An 18,029-nucleotide genomic window follows, 5' to 3' on the forward strand; every position below is an offset into this window, starting at 1 on the left:
CTCTATATCTATCTATCTCCTTCCTTGTAATGCTTCAAATTCATAGCCTCTTTTTCTCATTAATAATGGAGATTTTGAAAACAAAAATATGTTTGATATTAATTTTATGGTCACAGTCTTTTAAGTTACTAGGAAAAAACTGTTCCTAGAATCAACGCTGTTCTCAAAGATGTAAGTGGTTACAAACTAAGTTTCATATTAATTGTTCTGTGACTCAAGAAATAGATAATAGACCTTATGATAAAAAAATTTCAGAACAAAGTGGAAAAATAAAATTGCTAGGCTGTGTGTTTATCCATGCTCTGTGTCCATGGGTGTATGCAAAGGCTGTAGGCATATATGCCACAAAATTTGAAAATCTAAGGGAAATGGACGATTTGCTTGATCAATTTCACTTGCCAAAGTTGAGTGAAGAACAGATAAACAAGCTAAATAGTCCCATTTCCCCTACAGGAATAGAAGCAATCATTGATAGTCTCCCAACCAAAAAAAGCCCAGGGCCAGATGGTTTCAGTGCAGAATTCTACCAGACCTTCAAGGGCGAGCTAATACCGATACTCTTCAAGCTACTCCAAAAGATAGAAAGGGATGGAACACTACCAAATTCATTCTGAGGCCATAGTCTCATTGATACCTAAACCTCACAAAGACTCAACAAAGAAAGAGAATTTCAGACCAATTTCTCTAATGCTAAGAGTCTTACCTTATTATCTACGTCCATTCTACTTCTCTATGAAGCTCATCCTCCTGGAGAGGTTAAACCGCCCTATGTTTACAGAGGTTTACTAAACACTATCCAAAATGCTTGGGAACAGAAGTACTTAAGTTTGTAGATTTTTTATATTATTGAACACCTGCATAGACTATTTGCTAAATATCTCTATTTTTAAATAAAAAATAGTCCAAGATATGAAACTTATGAAATGTCAGTCATATAAAATATTCATTTTTTTTTAGTATTTTAGATTTCTGGTTATGGGTTATAGATATTCAATCTGTCCCTTTTATAATTTCTTTTGTAAATTTCTAGAAACGAGATGATTGGTTAAAACAAGCATTTTGGGTTCTCTCTTTTCCTCATCACTGACTATTTCTGTGCACACTAAACAGACCTATTTAATAGTCTCATGGCACTGCTACTGCAGCACACTGACAACAAGAATTTCAAACAGTAATGAATCTGGTGGCAATATCTATGTGGTTTTCAAGGTTTTACAAGATTTCTAGTGAGGGTATGCTTTTGTTCATCTGTTTTACCAAATGAATTTGTTTTTTGAAAAGCTTCTTTTTAATTTTCAATCACCTTATTTTTTTCTGCATGACTAGATGGGCTCTAAAAAACTATTAAACAGATTTGTTGTAAAAGTTTTTTGTTCAAATGTGCTGCATTATCACTAAATCTCCAGTTTATAATGTGGTGTTTGATATATGATGTACACTAAAATTTTCACTAAGTGAATTTCTTAATTCATGTTTTCTCCTCAATTAAAATAGAAGGAATAGTTGATAATTCTGAAATTTAGCCCAGAAAATATCTAATTTTAGGATATCTATCATTTTATAATACGAAGTTATAAGAATGGTTTCATTGAGATATACTATATTAAAATCAACAATGGAAACTGATTCATATTAAGTTGTGACATTAGTTCTGCAAAGGCTATTATTTGCAGCTATATGGATATATTTATACTTGTGTTTAGATTAAAAACTGAACAATATTCCATACAGTAAAAGTGGCATATTTTTAGTATATATTTATCAGCTGATAGACACATCTTGCTTATTTTCATGTGTTGTATACCTCTTCCAGATGGGTAAACAATAAAGACTTATTCCAATAGTGTAGGCAGTGCATAGGCTATTCTAACACTGAATTTTCTGACAATATTCCTGTGCCACAATGCCTAGTTATAAGATCCACCCACCTCTGCCTATGAATTCTGGGATCAAAGGCACTTTGATCAAGAGTCTTTATCTTATAAACAATATTTTATAACAATTATTTTTCTAAGAATGTCATATATTTTCTAAAGTGAATGTGCATATTACTATTTTGTTATTCGCTTGTTTGTTTATAGAGACAGTCTTACCATATAGCCCAGAAACTAAGTTGCTGTCCTGGAATTCATTATACAGTTCAGGTTGGTCTCAAACTCAGGACTCATGAGTTTATCTCTCAAATATTATGATTTTAGATGTGGGCCATCATAATTGCCTTACATACTTCTTTAAAGTAGAAAAAAAGACAATAACATTTACAGTTTGTCTAACTATACAACTGTCAAATTCCATACCCAATGGCATTTATTTATTATTATTTGTTTATTTACTTATTTATTTAATATATCTTATAGGTGTCAAATGTGATTTGAAACTTTCTATCTCAGGGTGGTAAGTGAGTCACTATGGAGAAGTGAAGGTCAGAGAACCATAGCTCAAGTTTTGGGCTCATGTTCTTTGTTTTCAGAGCCACCATGCCTACTGCATCATGATGGAATGGATCTCCTTACACTATGAGTCAGAATAAATCTCTGTCATTTAAATGGCTTCTGTCAGGTATTTGGTGCTGAGGCTGGGAAGTCACTCCGATGATAACCTTGGCTACGTCTTTTATGTAACTTTGGAACTTTTGTAGAAAGTAGCAAGAAAATGGTTGGAACTAACCAGAGGGCTCTGGAATGATCTAAGTAAAATTCACTGGGCCATTTGGGGGGGGGGGAGTAACGAAGACCAGATTGCCAACAGAAATATGGCCAGAGAAAACTAGGATCATGGAGTATCAAGAAACAAACAAGGATTGTATGGGATTTTTTTTCCTCGAAACCATTTAATCTGGTGCTGTAAAAACAGGAAAGGTACCCTGCCTCTAAAACCCAACCCAATAAAAGCTCCAGGGTGTAAACATTTCAACTCCTTTAAAAGCTCCTTTCAGGACAGTCCTTGGGAAGAGTATTGTGATTAAGTGGGGTCATATGGAAAATGTTTTCTCAGGTTCAGCTCTGTAAATGCTTTGAAGCTGCTCCCTGTCACCTGTCATGTTCTCTGCAGAGCCTGGCATTGTAGATACAGTATTGGTTCTGAAGAGAAGAAGAATGTTTAATGGCTATGATGTTCCAGAATGCTGTTTCAACATCCCTAAAACAGGCTGACAAGAGCTGGCAATGTGTAGCACAGTTGGAATCCCTACAAAGAGGGCCCTAGAGGCCATTACGCAAAGCTGGGAATAGGACGCCAAATTCAGTGAAGGTCCCATGTCTCCAGTGGTTCTAGGAGATTGTCAGTCATTTGGTCACAGTGGGAAAAACAAAAAGCAGAAAAAATAGCAGTAACAGCCAGATGTGGAAGTATACACCATAAAATTAAAGTATACCGGGCAGTGAGGAAGGAGGACCTCAGTCTCAAGGCCAGCAAGGGATGCCTGGCAAGATCTTGTCCAAAATGAAACTCAAAACATTTAAACAAATTACCCCTGACAGCTGAGCTTGGATTAATACATCGTTTAACTGCTACATAGCCTTAGTGATAAAAGTAGTTCAATGAACATTAGATAATTATAAGGAATTATAGGGCACTGTCCAGCTAGCTGACAATCACTATCAACCATTAGAGAGGGTACTTCATTTAATTATCATCACATATAAAGCATTGGTTACATTGAAATGAATGAAGTAAATTATCAAAATTCTGTAAACCAGATAAATTTCTTAGAAGAACTAAAATAACATAAACAATACACATAAATTCATTGTTACTACATTGTCAATTGACTTATTAAAATATGCCTAATTTTGCTAGTTGTATGTTGTCTAATTTGTTAGAAAGAAAATAAGAGAAAATCTTTTAAATGTCAAAATTCTGTTTTGATGTCAATAAAGTAAATAACAGAAACAAAATGAAGAAACAACACCAAACTTCGTAAAAACATATCAAAACAAAAAAGAACTCCACCTATATCTGTATAAAGATGGAAAAGCTGGACAATAAGGAATTAGAAATTATCTATAGATATAAAAGAGAAGGGCCTGGAGAGAGTGCTCAGTGGGTAAGAGCACTTGTTGCTGTTTTCTTCCCAGCACGCACGTGGTGGCTCCTAAATCCCCATGACCCCAGTTCCAAGGCATCTGGTACACTCTTCTGACTTCCATGTGCACTAGGCACACATATGCTGCACACATATATATGCAGGCAAAACATGTATAAATATAAACTAAAAATAAATTATAAAAATACCTACAGAGATCAGGCATCTAATGTGATTTATGAAAATAGTCTGATGTATTGACAGGATTTCAGCTAAATCTTGATCTGCATTTGTGGTAGTCCAGCAATATTAGTATGATTTATTTTAGGAAATAATGAAATTTTGAGTTTTTAAATTTGAAGTTCTTTAATATTTTTCTTTTGCGCTTTCTCTCCCTCTTTCCTTCATTCTCTCATTTTGATCCTTTTCAATTTGTAGCACTAAGGAGCAAACCCAGGCCCTGTGCTTTCTAACTTAAGTGTTCAGTAACAGAGCCATATACTTCTCAGCCACAAAATCCTTCAAGACTTAAGTTTACCAAAGCAATTTTTAAAAAGATGCCATCTTCACCCACTGTTAGCTTATTACTTAGAACAGGGTTTCCTGAATGCCAATTAGTTTTCAAGACTTTTGGGGAAGCATTGGTTCTTACCCCACTGCAGAAGTAGTATCACACTAAGAGTAAATGTAAGTGTTGTTTGAAAAATTATTATTTGGGGCCATTTGTCTTTAAGTCTTTATTTAAAATGCTCTCATTTTGAATCAGAGGATGTAACTATTACTTGCCTAATAATCAGTCTGAAAGGAAGCATCAGGATGAATCATTTATGCAGAAAAAAGTACTTATAGTCATTTTTTAAAAAGGTTAGATTTCTTTGGCTGAGGATACCGGTATAATATTGTCTCTGTGAAAAACATGGAAGAAATAATATTCAACATACATCATTTTGACCAGAGGACTTTCTGGAAACACACCAGTTTAGCTGCTTGATTATTCTTTTCCCACTACTACCTAGGACCTGTGGAGGTGGCCTGAAACCTTTTAATAGATCAGATGGCCAGTTTTACTGATGGTGTTTAATATTTTTTGTCTTACCACCTATAATGACATTTCATTGGTGGCACAAGTAATGGTGGTTTAACAGCATAAACTGAGGAAGTGAATCCCTATAGGACAAGTCATTGCATATTATTTACAGACATATACAGCTTAAAAAATTTATCTATTATGTATACAGTGCTCTATTCACATGTACACCTGCATGCCAGAAGAGGGCATCAAATCACATTATAGATGATTGTGAGCCACCATGAGGTTGCTGGGAGGTCAGGACCTTGGGAAGAGCAGGCAGCGCTCTTAACCACTGAGCCATCTCTCCAGCCCTATTATGTATAGCTTTTAAAAAAGCTAGATTCACTGAGGTGTGGTGGTGAACACCTGTAATCCCAGCACTTGGGGAGGCAGAGGCAGGCAGATCTCTGTGAGTTCAAGGCCAGCCTGGTCTACAAAGTGAGTCCAGAATGGCCAAGGCTACAGAGAAACCTTGTCTAGAAAAAAACCCAAAAAGAAAAATAAAACCGAAAGGGTTAGTTTCAGTAAATATTGTCCTCAACAAAAGAGTTAATATTTATTTAATTAAACAAATTATGCCTTCAGACTTGAATTTAATGAGATAGGCAGTATGAATAAAATACTTTTGTTATATAGCATAGAATATTGTTGTCTTGAAAATAAAAACAAGAAACAACACAAAAACCCAAACAGAAGGGTTAAGGAACAATTAACAAAGTAAGATCATTCAGAATTACAAATTTATTAGGTACTTGTTTTTTTTTAAACAAATGAATAGTAAACAAAAAAGCTGAAATATCTGCTACCTCCCTCTTTTTATGCCAAATACTAGCTTCAAAGCAGAATCAGAATGTTAGAAAATGTATTTTTCCAACTGTGAGCTCGTGACCTTCAAATGCTTCTAAAAATTTTATTTTTTACTTAAAAAATTTTTTTTTTGTTTTTTGTTTTTTCGAGACAGGGTTTCTCTGTGTAGCCTTGGCTGACCTAGACTCACTTTTATAGTCCAGGCTGGCCTCAAACTCACAGCGATCCACCTGCCTCTGCCTCCCGAGTCCTGGGATTAAAGGCATGCGCCACCACGCCCGGCTGCTTCTAAAAGTTTTAAGAAGAACTGAGTAGTCATTTTAACAAAGACAATTTCTTAATAATAATGAACTATGTCAACATTTGGAAGAATGTCTATCCAAATGAGAAATACATGTGTCCCTTAATTATCCCCAGGGAAAAGAACCATTCAAATTACAAGACACACAAATGTATCAGAGTGTGGAATGGTAACAAACAGGGTTTCAGGAAACATATATCTTTTTTCATTATATATGAACTCATATGAACTCATGTATCTATATATTATAAAACAATAGGATATATTTTATAAATGAGCTATGTTAAAATTTTTGAGTTTGTTAATATTTGCTTTATTATAATAATATTTATTATAAACTTCAAATATCACATATACAGCAACCAGAGAAAGGCTTGCAAATCTTTCTGCTTTAAATCCACTAAGTAAAATTTCCACCCTTTAAACAAAACCACACATTTTTGGTGTGATATTTTAAAAATCCACAATTATGAGATCTACTAATATTGTACTTTTTTTCTAACTATATAGCTATGTGAGCTGGATTTGTTCCTTCATATTTTTCAAGTAAATTAACATCACAATAGGTTGAAAACACTATAAGAATTCAAGTCTTCCATTAAGTCAGCAATCTATAATAATTTTAAAAATATAAACAATGCCAAACTTTTCATTATTAATAAAGTATATATATTTGGTTTTGAAAAAGTTTTTTTTTCATAAAAAATGAGATTTATGCTAAAATGTAAAGGTTATTTTAATGATAAAGTTATTAGACAAATGTATAAAAAGGTCTCAGGTTTAATTTCTAGTAGAGTAAATATTTCTAGGAAAAACCCACATTAGCGGAATCTATTTCTAATTTTCATTAATCTTTTAAAATAGTTTGAGATCAATAAAGCTAAAGAACTGTTCCATTTGAACAGTCATGTGAGAATATTCTGTTTAAGAACTCCAAAGAGGGTAGAAAACTATATACCTAAAAACTTTTTTGTTTTTGTTTAGAAGTGTTTTAAAAATCTAATTAATTCAGGGGTTTTCAGTCTTTATGCTATTTGTTGATTTTATATGTGGACTCCAAAATTTCTATTCCATTAAAGGAGAAACAAATATTAATGTTTGTTGAAATAATTTCAGAAAATTTTCTGATTTGTTTAGGCTCTTAAAAATATTAAAACATAATTTCTCAGCATCAGTCTTGATTTAGACAAGCATGACAGCAACTAAATAAAATCAAATAGACTTCTTTTTCTTAGATTTTCTTAGCTAACTAGCTATATCACATGATCAACTCTTATTCAAAGAAAACTAGAGACAATATAGAGGAATTCGTAAAAAAAGATAACATTACCAAGAAAAATTTCACAGGGGATAATATATGGTATTGGAGTAATAACTTAGTTTCCATAGGTTAACACAATCACACTGCCTCTTAGATCCATATATTGAAGGCTCAGAGTAATACAAATTCTATTTATTTATATTTTTGGAATATTATATTTTGGAATATATATATATGGTATGCATTTCTCATGTGGCTGGGTGCATGCAGGTGTGTGAGTATGTGTTGCATGTGTACAGAGCCTGGAGGTTAATGATGGATATCTTTGATTAATTTTCACTTTCCATATAGATAAGTGATCACTTGATCCCAGAGCTCACGCATACAGCTAGTCCAGCCTGCCAGCCTATTCTGGTGATCCCTGTGTCTACTTCCCGTATGCAGGTGTGCGGCCATGCCCTCTGGGTTTTTATGTGGGTGCTAGGAATCAGAACTGTGGTCTAATGGTTGCAAGAAAAGCACTTTACTCACAGAGCTATCTCCCCAGGCTGAGTAAGATTACTTTACTCAAATAACAGAAGCCCAGAAGAAGTTCTATTTCAGCACTTTGCTTGAATATAACGTCAGACACTAACATATTGAAGGAATACGGCTTTCATGAAAATATTTCAATTATATTCTTTTAACAACTATATACATTTTTTCAATTAGATATTCAATAGTGTTTATGTTTACTTTCTAAATATAACAAAAAGTTTCCTGTAACTTTATGTATAAATTTCTTTTCCTCCTGTCTATCATAAAATTCTCTTCTAATTTTTATGGCACAAGGGAATATGTGGCTACAATCTCCATTACACCTTGTAAAAATGATAAAATTAAGATGTTTGGAAAATATAACAATATTGGTCCTTAAAAATTCTCTATTTTATCAGTATTTTAAAAAGTGGGTGCACCAAAATTTTGGTTTCTCCCTTCATTTAGTTTCATCATTATTTTCTAGTTCAGGTTTTTTTATTTGCTTGTTTCTACAGACTTTGATGTTTGTCATAACTGAAAATGAACACTGAGCTTAACTGTAAAGCATGTTTATTTATAAGACATTCTCTGCTACAGACTTAATTCTTTTCTAAACTCTTTTTGGACGACTGTCATCATGGTAGAACTTGAGTGCTCTATATACTGATATACTGCATGCATTTCCCTCCCTCTGCCTCTCCCTCCCTTCCCTCCTCCCTTCCCTCCTCCCTCCCTCCCTCCCTCCCTTCCTTCCTTCCTTCCTTCCTTCCTTCCTTTGACAGGGTTTCTCTGTATCCCTGGGTGTCCTAGAGTCACTGGCCTCAAACTTACAGAGATCCAACTGTCTCTACCTCCTGGAGCGCAGGGATTACAGGTGCACCACTGTGTCTGGCTGCAAACATTCTTTAGATTCAATTCACCATTTCACTACTTTGGCTTAGGCACTATTCTATTTATGGGTACGACAAGACAAAGAGCCCAATTTGTTCTCAAACATTCCTTACTCCCACAAAGCAAAGGAGTGGCATTCATTCCAGTAAGAATTCATCATAAGAAAATATCTGATGCAAAATAAATTATTCCTATGAAAATAAAATATCAAATTATTCCACCAAAGAAATATATGTTGGAGGAAATTTCATTCTATGAATAACTGTTATCTTTTCTTGTTTGTTTGCTTTTGTTTTTATTTTTGTTTTTAGAGACAAGGTTTCTCTGTGTAGCCGTGGCTGTCCTAGACTCAAGTTTTAGACCAGGCTGGCCTCGAACTCACAGAGATTTGCCTACCTCTTCCTCCCAGAGTGCTGAGATTACAGGCGAGCACCACTGAGGCCCTGGCTCATTTGTTATTTTTCAATATTTGACTGTCATCATTGGATAGAGAAGAGTAGACAACTATTGCAACAAAGCCAACACAGTATATTTTATATAGAGAGTTTCTTCTTTTTATAGATGGAAGAATCCTAAAGGATCAGAACACAAAGATATAATATGCAATACATACATAAATATGCATGTGCGTGCATATAGACACCCAAAGTGCTAAATGTTTAATATTGTCATTACCTGGAGAAATGAGTGCTCATATCTCATATGTACATGGGAAGAAAGAGTTTCATCTTAGATATTACTCAGTATTAAAACTTACAGAAATAACCAACTAAAATCCTACAGAATAAAATCATTAGGTTTTATTCATTGCCATTTTTATTTATTTATTTATTTTTGAGATGGTACTGTTGTGTAGCCAAGGTTGGTCTTAACAAAACCCTCCTGCCTTAGAATCGTCAGTTGGGATCACAGATATATGCTACTATAGTTATGTGTTTTTTATTTATCTAATGCTGGAGGTGGACCTCAGATCACTGAACATGTGAGTCAAAGTTTCTATTAGCGAGCTAAACCCCATTATCTTTCATTTAAATTTCCATAAACACTTTAATGCATCTGAAGATAATTCTCCAAATATTTTGTACTCCTGCTGATGTGTCATAACATTTAGTTATACCTTATTATAATTTGTAGTAGCCTGTATTGTTTTCAAAGGCAGTAAATACCGTGTACTGGTTTGTTATTCCTTTCTTACAATTAGGTGCAGCTGGTCTCAAAGAGACATTAAACTCAGAAATATTAAGGGTTTTGCCTAATGTAGTGAAATTTTTAAGTAGAGAAGCAAGTATTGGAATCTACATCATCTATTATTTCCAGATTAAGAACTCTTTCTAAAGATAATGAAAACTCATTTGCACATATATTTTTGTAAATGACACATTTCATGCTTAACCTGAAAATTAGGAAGGCAATTCTATAAGATTGACTAATACACACTAAGTTATAAATATTACAATCAAAATGCAGTAATAATAGGAATGGCAAATTTAAGATGTATTTTCAAATCTACATAGAATAGCACTCTTTGCATACTCAGACTCAACACGTTAACATCAAAATATAGTATCTTTCTTTAAAAAAACTTAAAGATTAGTTATTTTTATTTTATATTTTAATACAGCCAACACTATATCATCTTAGAAACTGGAGAATTGTTCTTTGTCATCTTCCCTTCTGCCCTAAAATTTTAGGATGCAGAATTTAAATACTTCATTCAGATTAGTGTTAAGTGTTAAAGTCTTGACATTTAACCCTGAAGAAAATAGGATGGGGGCAGGGAAGCTCTGCTTAAAAGGTAACATATTTGAAATGAGATGCTGATCACCAAATTAAAGGGAAGTCATGTAACAATGGGAAAATTTATGGAGAGTTGCTGATTGGTAACAAACGCTGTAAAGTGGTCACTGTTGATCAATTTGACTTTTAAAATGTCTTTTTAGCTAACAATTAACTTTTGGCTTTCATTCTTCATGTTCCTTAAGGGAGATCTTACACACTTTACTCTTAAGTATTAACATTCAAAATAGTTTATTATATTAGTATTTTAACCTTACATCTAAATTTCATTAAAAAATTAAACAAGAACAAAATTTTATTATTTGGTTTCTTCCTTTATGCCTCCTTTCTTCCTTGTTTTTTAAAGACATATTCTCACTTTATACGCCAGGCTGTTCTGGAACTTACTATATAGCCCAAACTGCCTTGTCTCTTGAATGCTGAAATCACAGGCAAAAGATACTAGACTGAGCTAATAATTTCAACCCTAAAGCATATATTCTAGTACTGGCAAACTTTGATAAAAATAACATGTTTTTTTCTAGATTGAAAAAAACTAGTGCTTTATTTTAATTTATGATCAATTTGAACATGTAAATATCAACCAATATCAGTATAACAAGAAGCCACTTGCTCTATTGTAGTCCTTGAATGAGCACAATAATTTCATAAATATTTTAAAAATTATTTTGGAATTTTACTATGTGGAAATTTAAAGTACAAGTAATTCTTAAAATTATATTTGCTATCTTCTTTGTAATGTATAAAGATATAATGTTTTGAGGCTTAAGTACAATTTTAGCAGCTAGAGAGATGGCTCAGAGGTTAAGAGCATTGACTGCTCTTCCAGAGGTCCTGAGTTCAATTCCCAGCAACCACATGGTGGCTCACAACCGCCTATAATGAGATCTGATGCCCTCTTTTGGCATGCAGGCGTACATCCAGGCAGAGCATTGTATAGATAATAAATAAATCTTAAAAAAGGACAATTTCATGCAATTATGTTTAGCCTAAAATATTTTTCAAATACATTTATTACATAGCATAAAGGACAAGAAAAATATATTGTGTCTTTAGTAATTTTGTATTTTCAGCTGTTAGGTCTTAATATGTGATAGATTATTACATCTTATAGTGAAACTAAATTTTATTTTAAAACATTTTCTGGACTTTATAAAAAGTTTATCTTCTACAATCAGAATTTACTGGAGTCCAAATTGTACATTATTTTATTTAGATGATATAATAAAATGGATAAGATTCTGTTTAATGCAATTTAGGTATTAAGAACTTCATGCTTTCATTTAGTTTAAAATGTGACTGGTACAAAAGTAGCAGTATAGAATGTATAGAATGTATTCATAGTTTTTCTTCTTTGGAGATTTATAACCTCAACTTTGAAATAATACAATTATTATTTATTACTTATTTTGCCACCTATCTAAATACAATAATATACAAATATAACAGTGACATCATTGAGAATTTCCTGAGTATTCCAGTATCTGTCCTAGAATGTAAAACAAACTGCATTATGAGATAATTTCTAGTCAAATGGAATTATAACTAATAAAATTATAGACAACTTGGAATTGAGGGAGACAGTTGTACTCGATATTAAATTTGATTATGGAGAAAAAGGGCAATTTGAAAATTGTCAGGTTCTTAGAATAAATTTAGTATATGGCTTGGTATCTAACACAATGTTCCATTAAATAAGAGAGTAATCTCTGGTTAACATTATCGGTTTCTTTATAAACAACTTGAGGGAACAGGTGAGTGACACACTCAGAAGGTGGGTGTAACAGTACCTACACTTCCCATCACACCTACCATACGCGCAAAATAGGCAGTACACACAACTCAGAGACCGATTAAAAAAAATAAAGACTAAGAAACCCCCACCCTCTCCCAAAGGTTGGCATTAAAACTTTCTTTCTAACGAATTTAGTTTTGTTTCCAAATAATAGGCAGCAACATTCCAAGTTGAGTCTGTTTGAAAAAATTTTTGGAATGATAGTAGAGCAGTCAGGCACCCAAGCTAGAGAGTTCCTCTTTTTCCCTTTGGCATTTTTTTTTTTGTTAAATATTGCTGATTATTGGCCAAAGATATATTCACCCTCAGAATAATTTCTTTTACAAGTACACTGATAGGTTTCCTACAAAATAAGAGGCCTATTACAAAGAACAGATGTTATAGAAAGAGGTATCTTCACCTGTGACATAGCAGTAGGCACATTGTATGAAATTCCCAATTTAGTCATAAGATAATCTATGAAACGATGGGTGGCAGCTACTGCGTGTTCCGTTCACTTTAGACAATATTCTGCATGCACCTCAATCTTGACTAGCATGGGGAGCATTTGTTAGTTTTCTCAGACTTCACAGTAAAGAAACATAAGATGCAAGGACCTGTACTTACTTTTGGTGTTGGACAGGAAGCTGTGGAGAGGCGAGAAGTAGCCTGAGCACGTGGCGATTCTGAAGGAGTAGTGCTAAGGGAGGCTGTGTCTCGTGGGAGCACCTGAACACCACGAGAAATGATGGAGTCTGGAATCTAAACAAGAATGGCTGGAGTTTAACATTATGCAAAGCCAACAGCAGTCAGTACACACATTTTTTTTTTTTTTTTTTTTGGTCATTCTTGTTCTCGAACTCTCACAAAATTGGTGTCACTTACTATGTATAAGCGGATGTAATATTAGATTCAGACATTATTACATTTCTTTTCTGGTAAATAAAATATCATGAAACACTTTAGTGAGTATTCTAGCATTAGGAGGTTAGGCAGAAATATAAGTCATGCAATAACTAGCTCTGATATTTAATAGTCTGAATTCTTGAGCAAGAAATTCCTAGATTTTTTGTTTCATTTTCCAAAATTTCAACTTCTCTGCTTCTAACTGGCCTTATGGGAATCATCAGCTAGCTATTTTGAGCTCCTTCATCTCCAGTTAGGTTCCAGTCCGTGCCTGGAATGAGAGCAAGGGTTAGGGGGTGTAAGGCTTTGTGTTTGTTTTCCCCACTCCACCTCCAGCAGCTCGTCAGAGGTCAGTTGTGCCTCTCACCTACAGGCAACAGTTCTGGGGTATATACAGCCTTCTCTGTGTGTCAGCAGGTTTCCTGGAACTCTCAGGATCGCACTTGCCACAATTCAAATACAAACAGTAGAATTTTTTTGGTTACTAATTCCATAGGAATCTATATTGCCTTCCTGTTTTCTCTAAACTCAGTGCACACACACTTTCCTTTATTAAAATCTCTATTACTTATTTAGGTGTGCAATCTCACTTCTGCCATGGCCCTAATGAATATATCATTTTCAGCAAGAAATTCTTTATTTGAAAAATAATTGTAGCATCTGGCTCCCTGGATTATTCTGATGATTAAATATGGTAATGTATATAAATTACTTAGCAGTATGAAATAGTAAATATTTAATAAATGTTGGCTATTAGGTTATATCTGTCATGAAGATTGACATGACTGAATATCACTATCCCAAAAATACAAACCAAATGAGAAATAACATAGATAATTTTAAATATAGATATTTATGTTATCAATCTCATTACTTTATGCAGAGGAATTTTAATCAAGTAACATAGCTGCTTTGAAAAGAGATCATTTCCAAAGACTTTCTAGGGCTATGTGATCCTGCTGGAAGGCAGACACACTCTGCATTACAGTGTGATCCTGCTGGAAGTCAGACACACTCTGCATTACAGTGTGATCCTGCTGGAAGGCAGACACACTCTGCATTACAGTGTGATCCTGCTGGAAGGCAGACACACTCTGCATTACAGTGTGATCCTGCTGGAAGGCAGACACACTCTGCATTACAGTGTGATCCTGCTGGAAGGCAGACACACTCTGCATTACAGTGTGATCCTGCTGGAAGGCAGACACACTCTGCATTACAGTGTGATCCTGCTGGAAGGCAGACACACCCTTAGTATGCACCTTGAGTCCCCAACAAGAGAATGTAAGGTTAGTTTATAGAAGGAAGCAGCCATGATTGAGAGTGAAGTCTAATTGAGGGGCAGACAAAGTGAAAATCAGAGAAATATTTGACAGAATGAGTCAGAGACAGGATACACCCAATTCTCAAAAGAACAGGAAAGAAAAGAGAGGCTACTTTATAGCAGTGCGGGGAGAGGTGAGAAGTTTTTACCCGGACAGTTTTACAGAGATGGGTTGCAGAGAGAACAAGCTAGACGCAGGTGAAGAAATAATGAGCCAGAGAAGGAGAAGGCACCACAAGATTAAAACATATTGACAGAATTAGTTTGAGTCAGGCAGAGCAATTCAATCAAAAGCAAGAGAAGCCAGATTGAATCAATCAGCTTGGAGAGGAGTTGAGGCCAGAACAGCTGAGTTGAACCAGCTGTCCAGAGTTCAGAAAGAGCTAGGAAGGCCTGGAAATGGTTTATCTTATTCTCACATCTGAGGAAATAAAAGCAACATTCTCTTCTATCAGGTTCAGTGTATCTGGTCTTAGATTGAGGTCCTGGATTTATTTACAATTGACTTTTGTTCTGAGTGAAAATACAGATCTATTTGCATTCTTCTACATGCAGCCATTCAGGCTGACCAACACTATTTGTTGAAGATGCTGTCTTCATCTTTTAGTTAATTTAGCTAAGGGTTTATCAATTGTATTGATTTTCTCAAAGAATCAACTTTTCATTGATTTTTTTATATTTGTTTGTTTCTATTGTATTTACTCTATTTTAGTGTCATTCACTCATTTTATATTTGAGTTTCCAGGTGTGCTGCTGAATTGCTAATGAGAGATCTCTCCAGTTTTTTTTATGTAGACACTTAATCATATGAAGTTGCCTCTTAGAACCACCTTCAGTATAGCCCATTGGTTTGGGTATGTTGTGTTTTAATTTTCATTCAATTTTAAAAGTTTTAATGTAGGGATCTTTCTTGAATACATTGGCACAGGAGACAACTTCCTGAACAGAATACCAATAGCACAGGCACTAAGATCAACAATTAATAAACAGGACCTCATGAAACTGAAAAGCTTACTCACAGCAAGGGACTGCATTATTCAAATAAAGCAACAAGCTACAGATTAGGAAAAGATCGTTAATAAATCCAATTCCAAAAGAGGGCTAATATCTGTTAATATTTAAAACACAAAGAACTAAACAAACAAACAAACAAACAATACCCAGGCCCCCAAAAGCCAAAAAACTAAACAAGAAAGAACAAGTAACCCAACTGAAACAGGGTTCAGGTTAAAAAGAGTATTCTCAAAAATGAAAACACAAATGTTAAGAAGTACTTAAAGAAATGTTCAACTTTCTGAGTAATCAGAAACATGAAAATCAAGGCTACATTAAGAGTTCGTCTTTCATTAGTTAGAATGGCCAAGAGCACTAAAACAAGTGAGAACTTATGCTGGGGAGGATGTGGAGCAAGGGGAGCATTCATCCATTGCTGGTGGGAGTACTCACATGCATAGTCACTATAGAAACCAGTGCGGCAAGTTTCATTGAGAAGCTAGGAATCGGTTTGTCTCTCAATACATTTATATCACTCGAGCATATAGACAAAGGACTCCATATCACACTACTCAGACACGTGTTCAACCATGTTCATTCCTGCTCTATTTATAACAGCCAAAATTAGGAAAAGACTATATGTCTGTCAGTTCATTTACACAATGGAATATTACTCAGTTGTTAAAAAGAATGAAACCATGAAAATTTCAAGTAAATGGATGGAACTAGATAAAATCCTAGACAAACATGGTATGTATTTGCTTATATGTGGATGTTAGCTCTTAAGCCTTTGATAAGCAGAGCATATTCCATATACTGTAGAGATTATGTACAGAGTAAGGGAATAGAAAAGAGAATTGGATCACCCTAGGAAGGGGAAACAGAATGGATAGTTATGGATGGACTGGAGGGGAGACTAGAATAGGATGATAAAATAAGGAAGAAGATGGGTGCTGAAAGAGAGAATAAGGGGAGAGAGAGCTAAAACTAAGGGCCATTTGAGGGTTTATATTGCCAAATAACAGGTAAGATGGCACCTCAACTAGACATGTTTCATCATCAGACGAAGCCTGTATTTCTTGGGATAGGTTACATCTAACCCAGCTTTGGCCAAAGTGGCCCCAGGGGAACCTCAAAACAACCCAAATCATTGACAAGGTTATTGGTTGCTCTCCACAAACTGATTGTAAGACCCTACTGCTGAAAACAATACACACACAACTCACTGAACAAGGACAAGTAGAATTTGTGCCTACTTACAGCCTTCACTCAATACTGATATCTGTATCTTCCATTCAGAATTTCTTTTTTTATAATTTATTTCATTATAGTAGGGTTTGTTTTCATAGTACCAAGTTGGTACTTCTTGGGGTGTACACTTCTTCATTCAAATTAAAATTAAACAGAATTTGTGCCCCAGTACTTCAAATAAAGCCAGGACTGAGAACAACTAGCTCTGATTAGTTTGAATATGTGTTATTTGAAGTAGTAACTGTGGTTAGATGAAACTGAAATGCTGATTATATTAAGCAAACCTACTCAAACTATATGAGGAAAATGTATGTTGTGCAGTATTAGAAAGAGAGAGTGGGAAATGTCTGCCAGGCAGGAAGTCAAAAAGTTTGGCAGAAAATAATAATATGATCAGTGATAACTGCCAAAGAGTCAGTACATTAATTGATCAAGTTTTTCTTTTTGATGATAAGAACAAAATTACTTAAGAAAGTAAAGTAGTAATAAGTGCAGTTCGAGTTAGGTTTCAAATTCTTTATAGCCTGAACCAATCTATTTGTACTATATTAAGAACTGTCAAGAATATTAAAGGTACTCCTTTTCTTTTATTGATTGTGAACCTCACTCTTTCCTTTGGTGGGAAGGTATAAAGAATAAGAGCATTAGATGACTCATCATTTAGCAAAGGTATAAAAATTAATTCTAACTAAAAACTAAATACCTGTTAAGATGACTAATACTGCTATTACTTACAAATGAATATTAAATCCCAGGCAATTAATTAGTTCCTCGGTCCTACAATGAAGACATCCACTTAAAGAATTTTGGAGCTATTTCCAAATTAGTTCTCCTAGAAAATTAGGCCACAATAATTTACATCAATCACATGTGATAATTACCTTCTTTCATATGCACCTAAAATGATAGTAGATATATAAATCCTTGGCCAAATTGAAGATAAATGTTATTCAAATTATACTTAAGAGATGGTATTTTATTATCTTTCAAAGGATTATTTTTATTATTTTTTATTTTGCGTATATGCTTATGTCTATTTGTAGGTAACTGCATATGAGGACAAATGCCCAGGGAAGTCAGAACACTTTAGTTGGAGCTAAAGGTTGTTG

At 34.2% G+C, this 18,029-nt stretch overlaps 1 protein-coding gene across 18 annotated transcripts in view; it reads right to left on the reverse strand.

Annotated features, from left to right (window-relative positions):
- Positions 1-18,029, reverse strand: part of GPHN (gephyrin) — a 391,499-nt gene that overhangs the window by 169,068 nt on the left and 204,402 nt on the right. For all 18 annotated transcript variants that reach the window (XM_084792850.1, XM_084792848.1, XM_084792845.1 and 15 more), the window contains one exon: positions 13,074-13,208. In XM_084792850.1, coding sequence (XP_084648976.1) covers positions 13,074-13,208 — 135 coding nt within the window. The remainder of the gene's footprint in view (positions 1-13,073; positions 13,209-18,029) is intronic.

Source organism: Acomys minous, assembly GCF_964271855.1.
Source record: "Acomys minous genome assembly, chromosome: 8".
Taxonomy (NCBI): Eukaryota; Metazoa; Chordata; class Mammalia; order Rodentia; family Muridae; genus Acomys; species Acomys minous.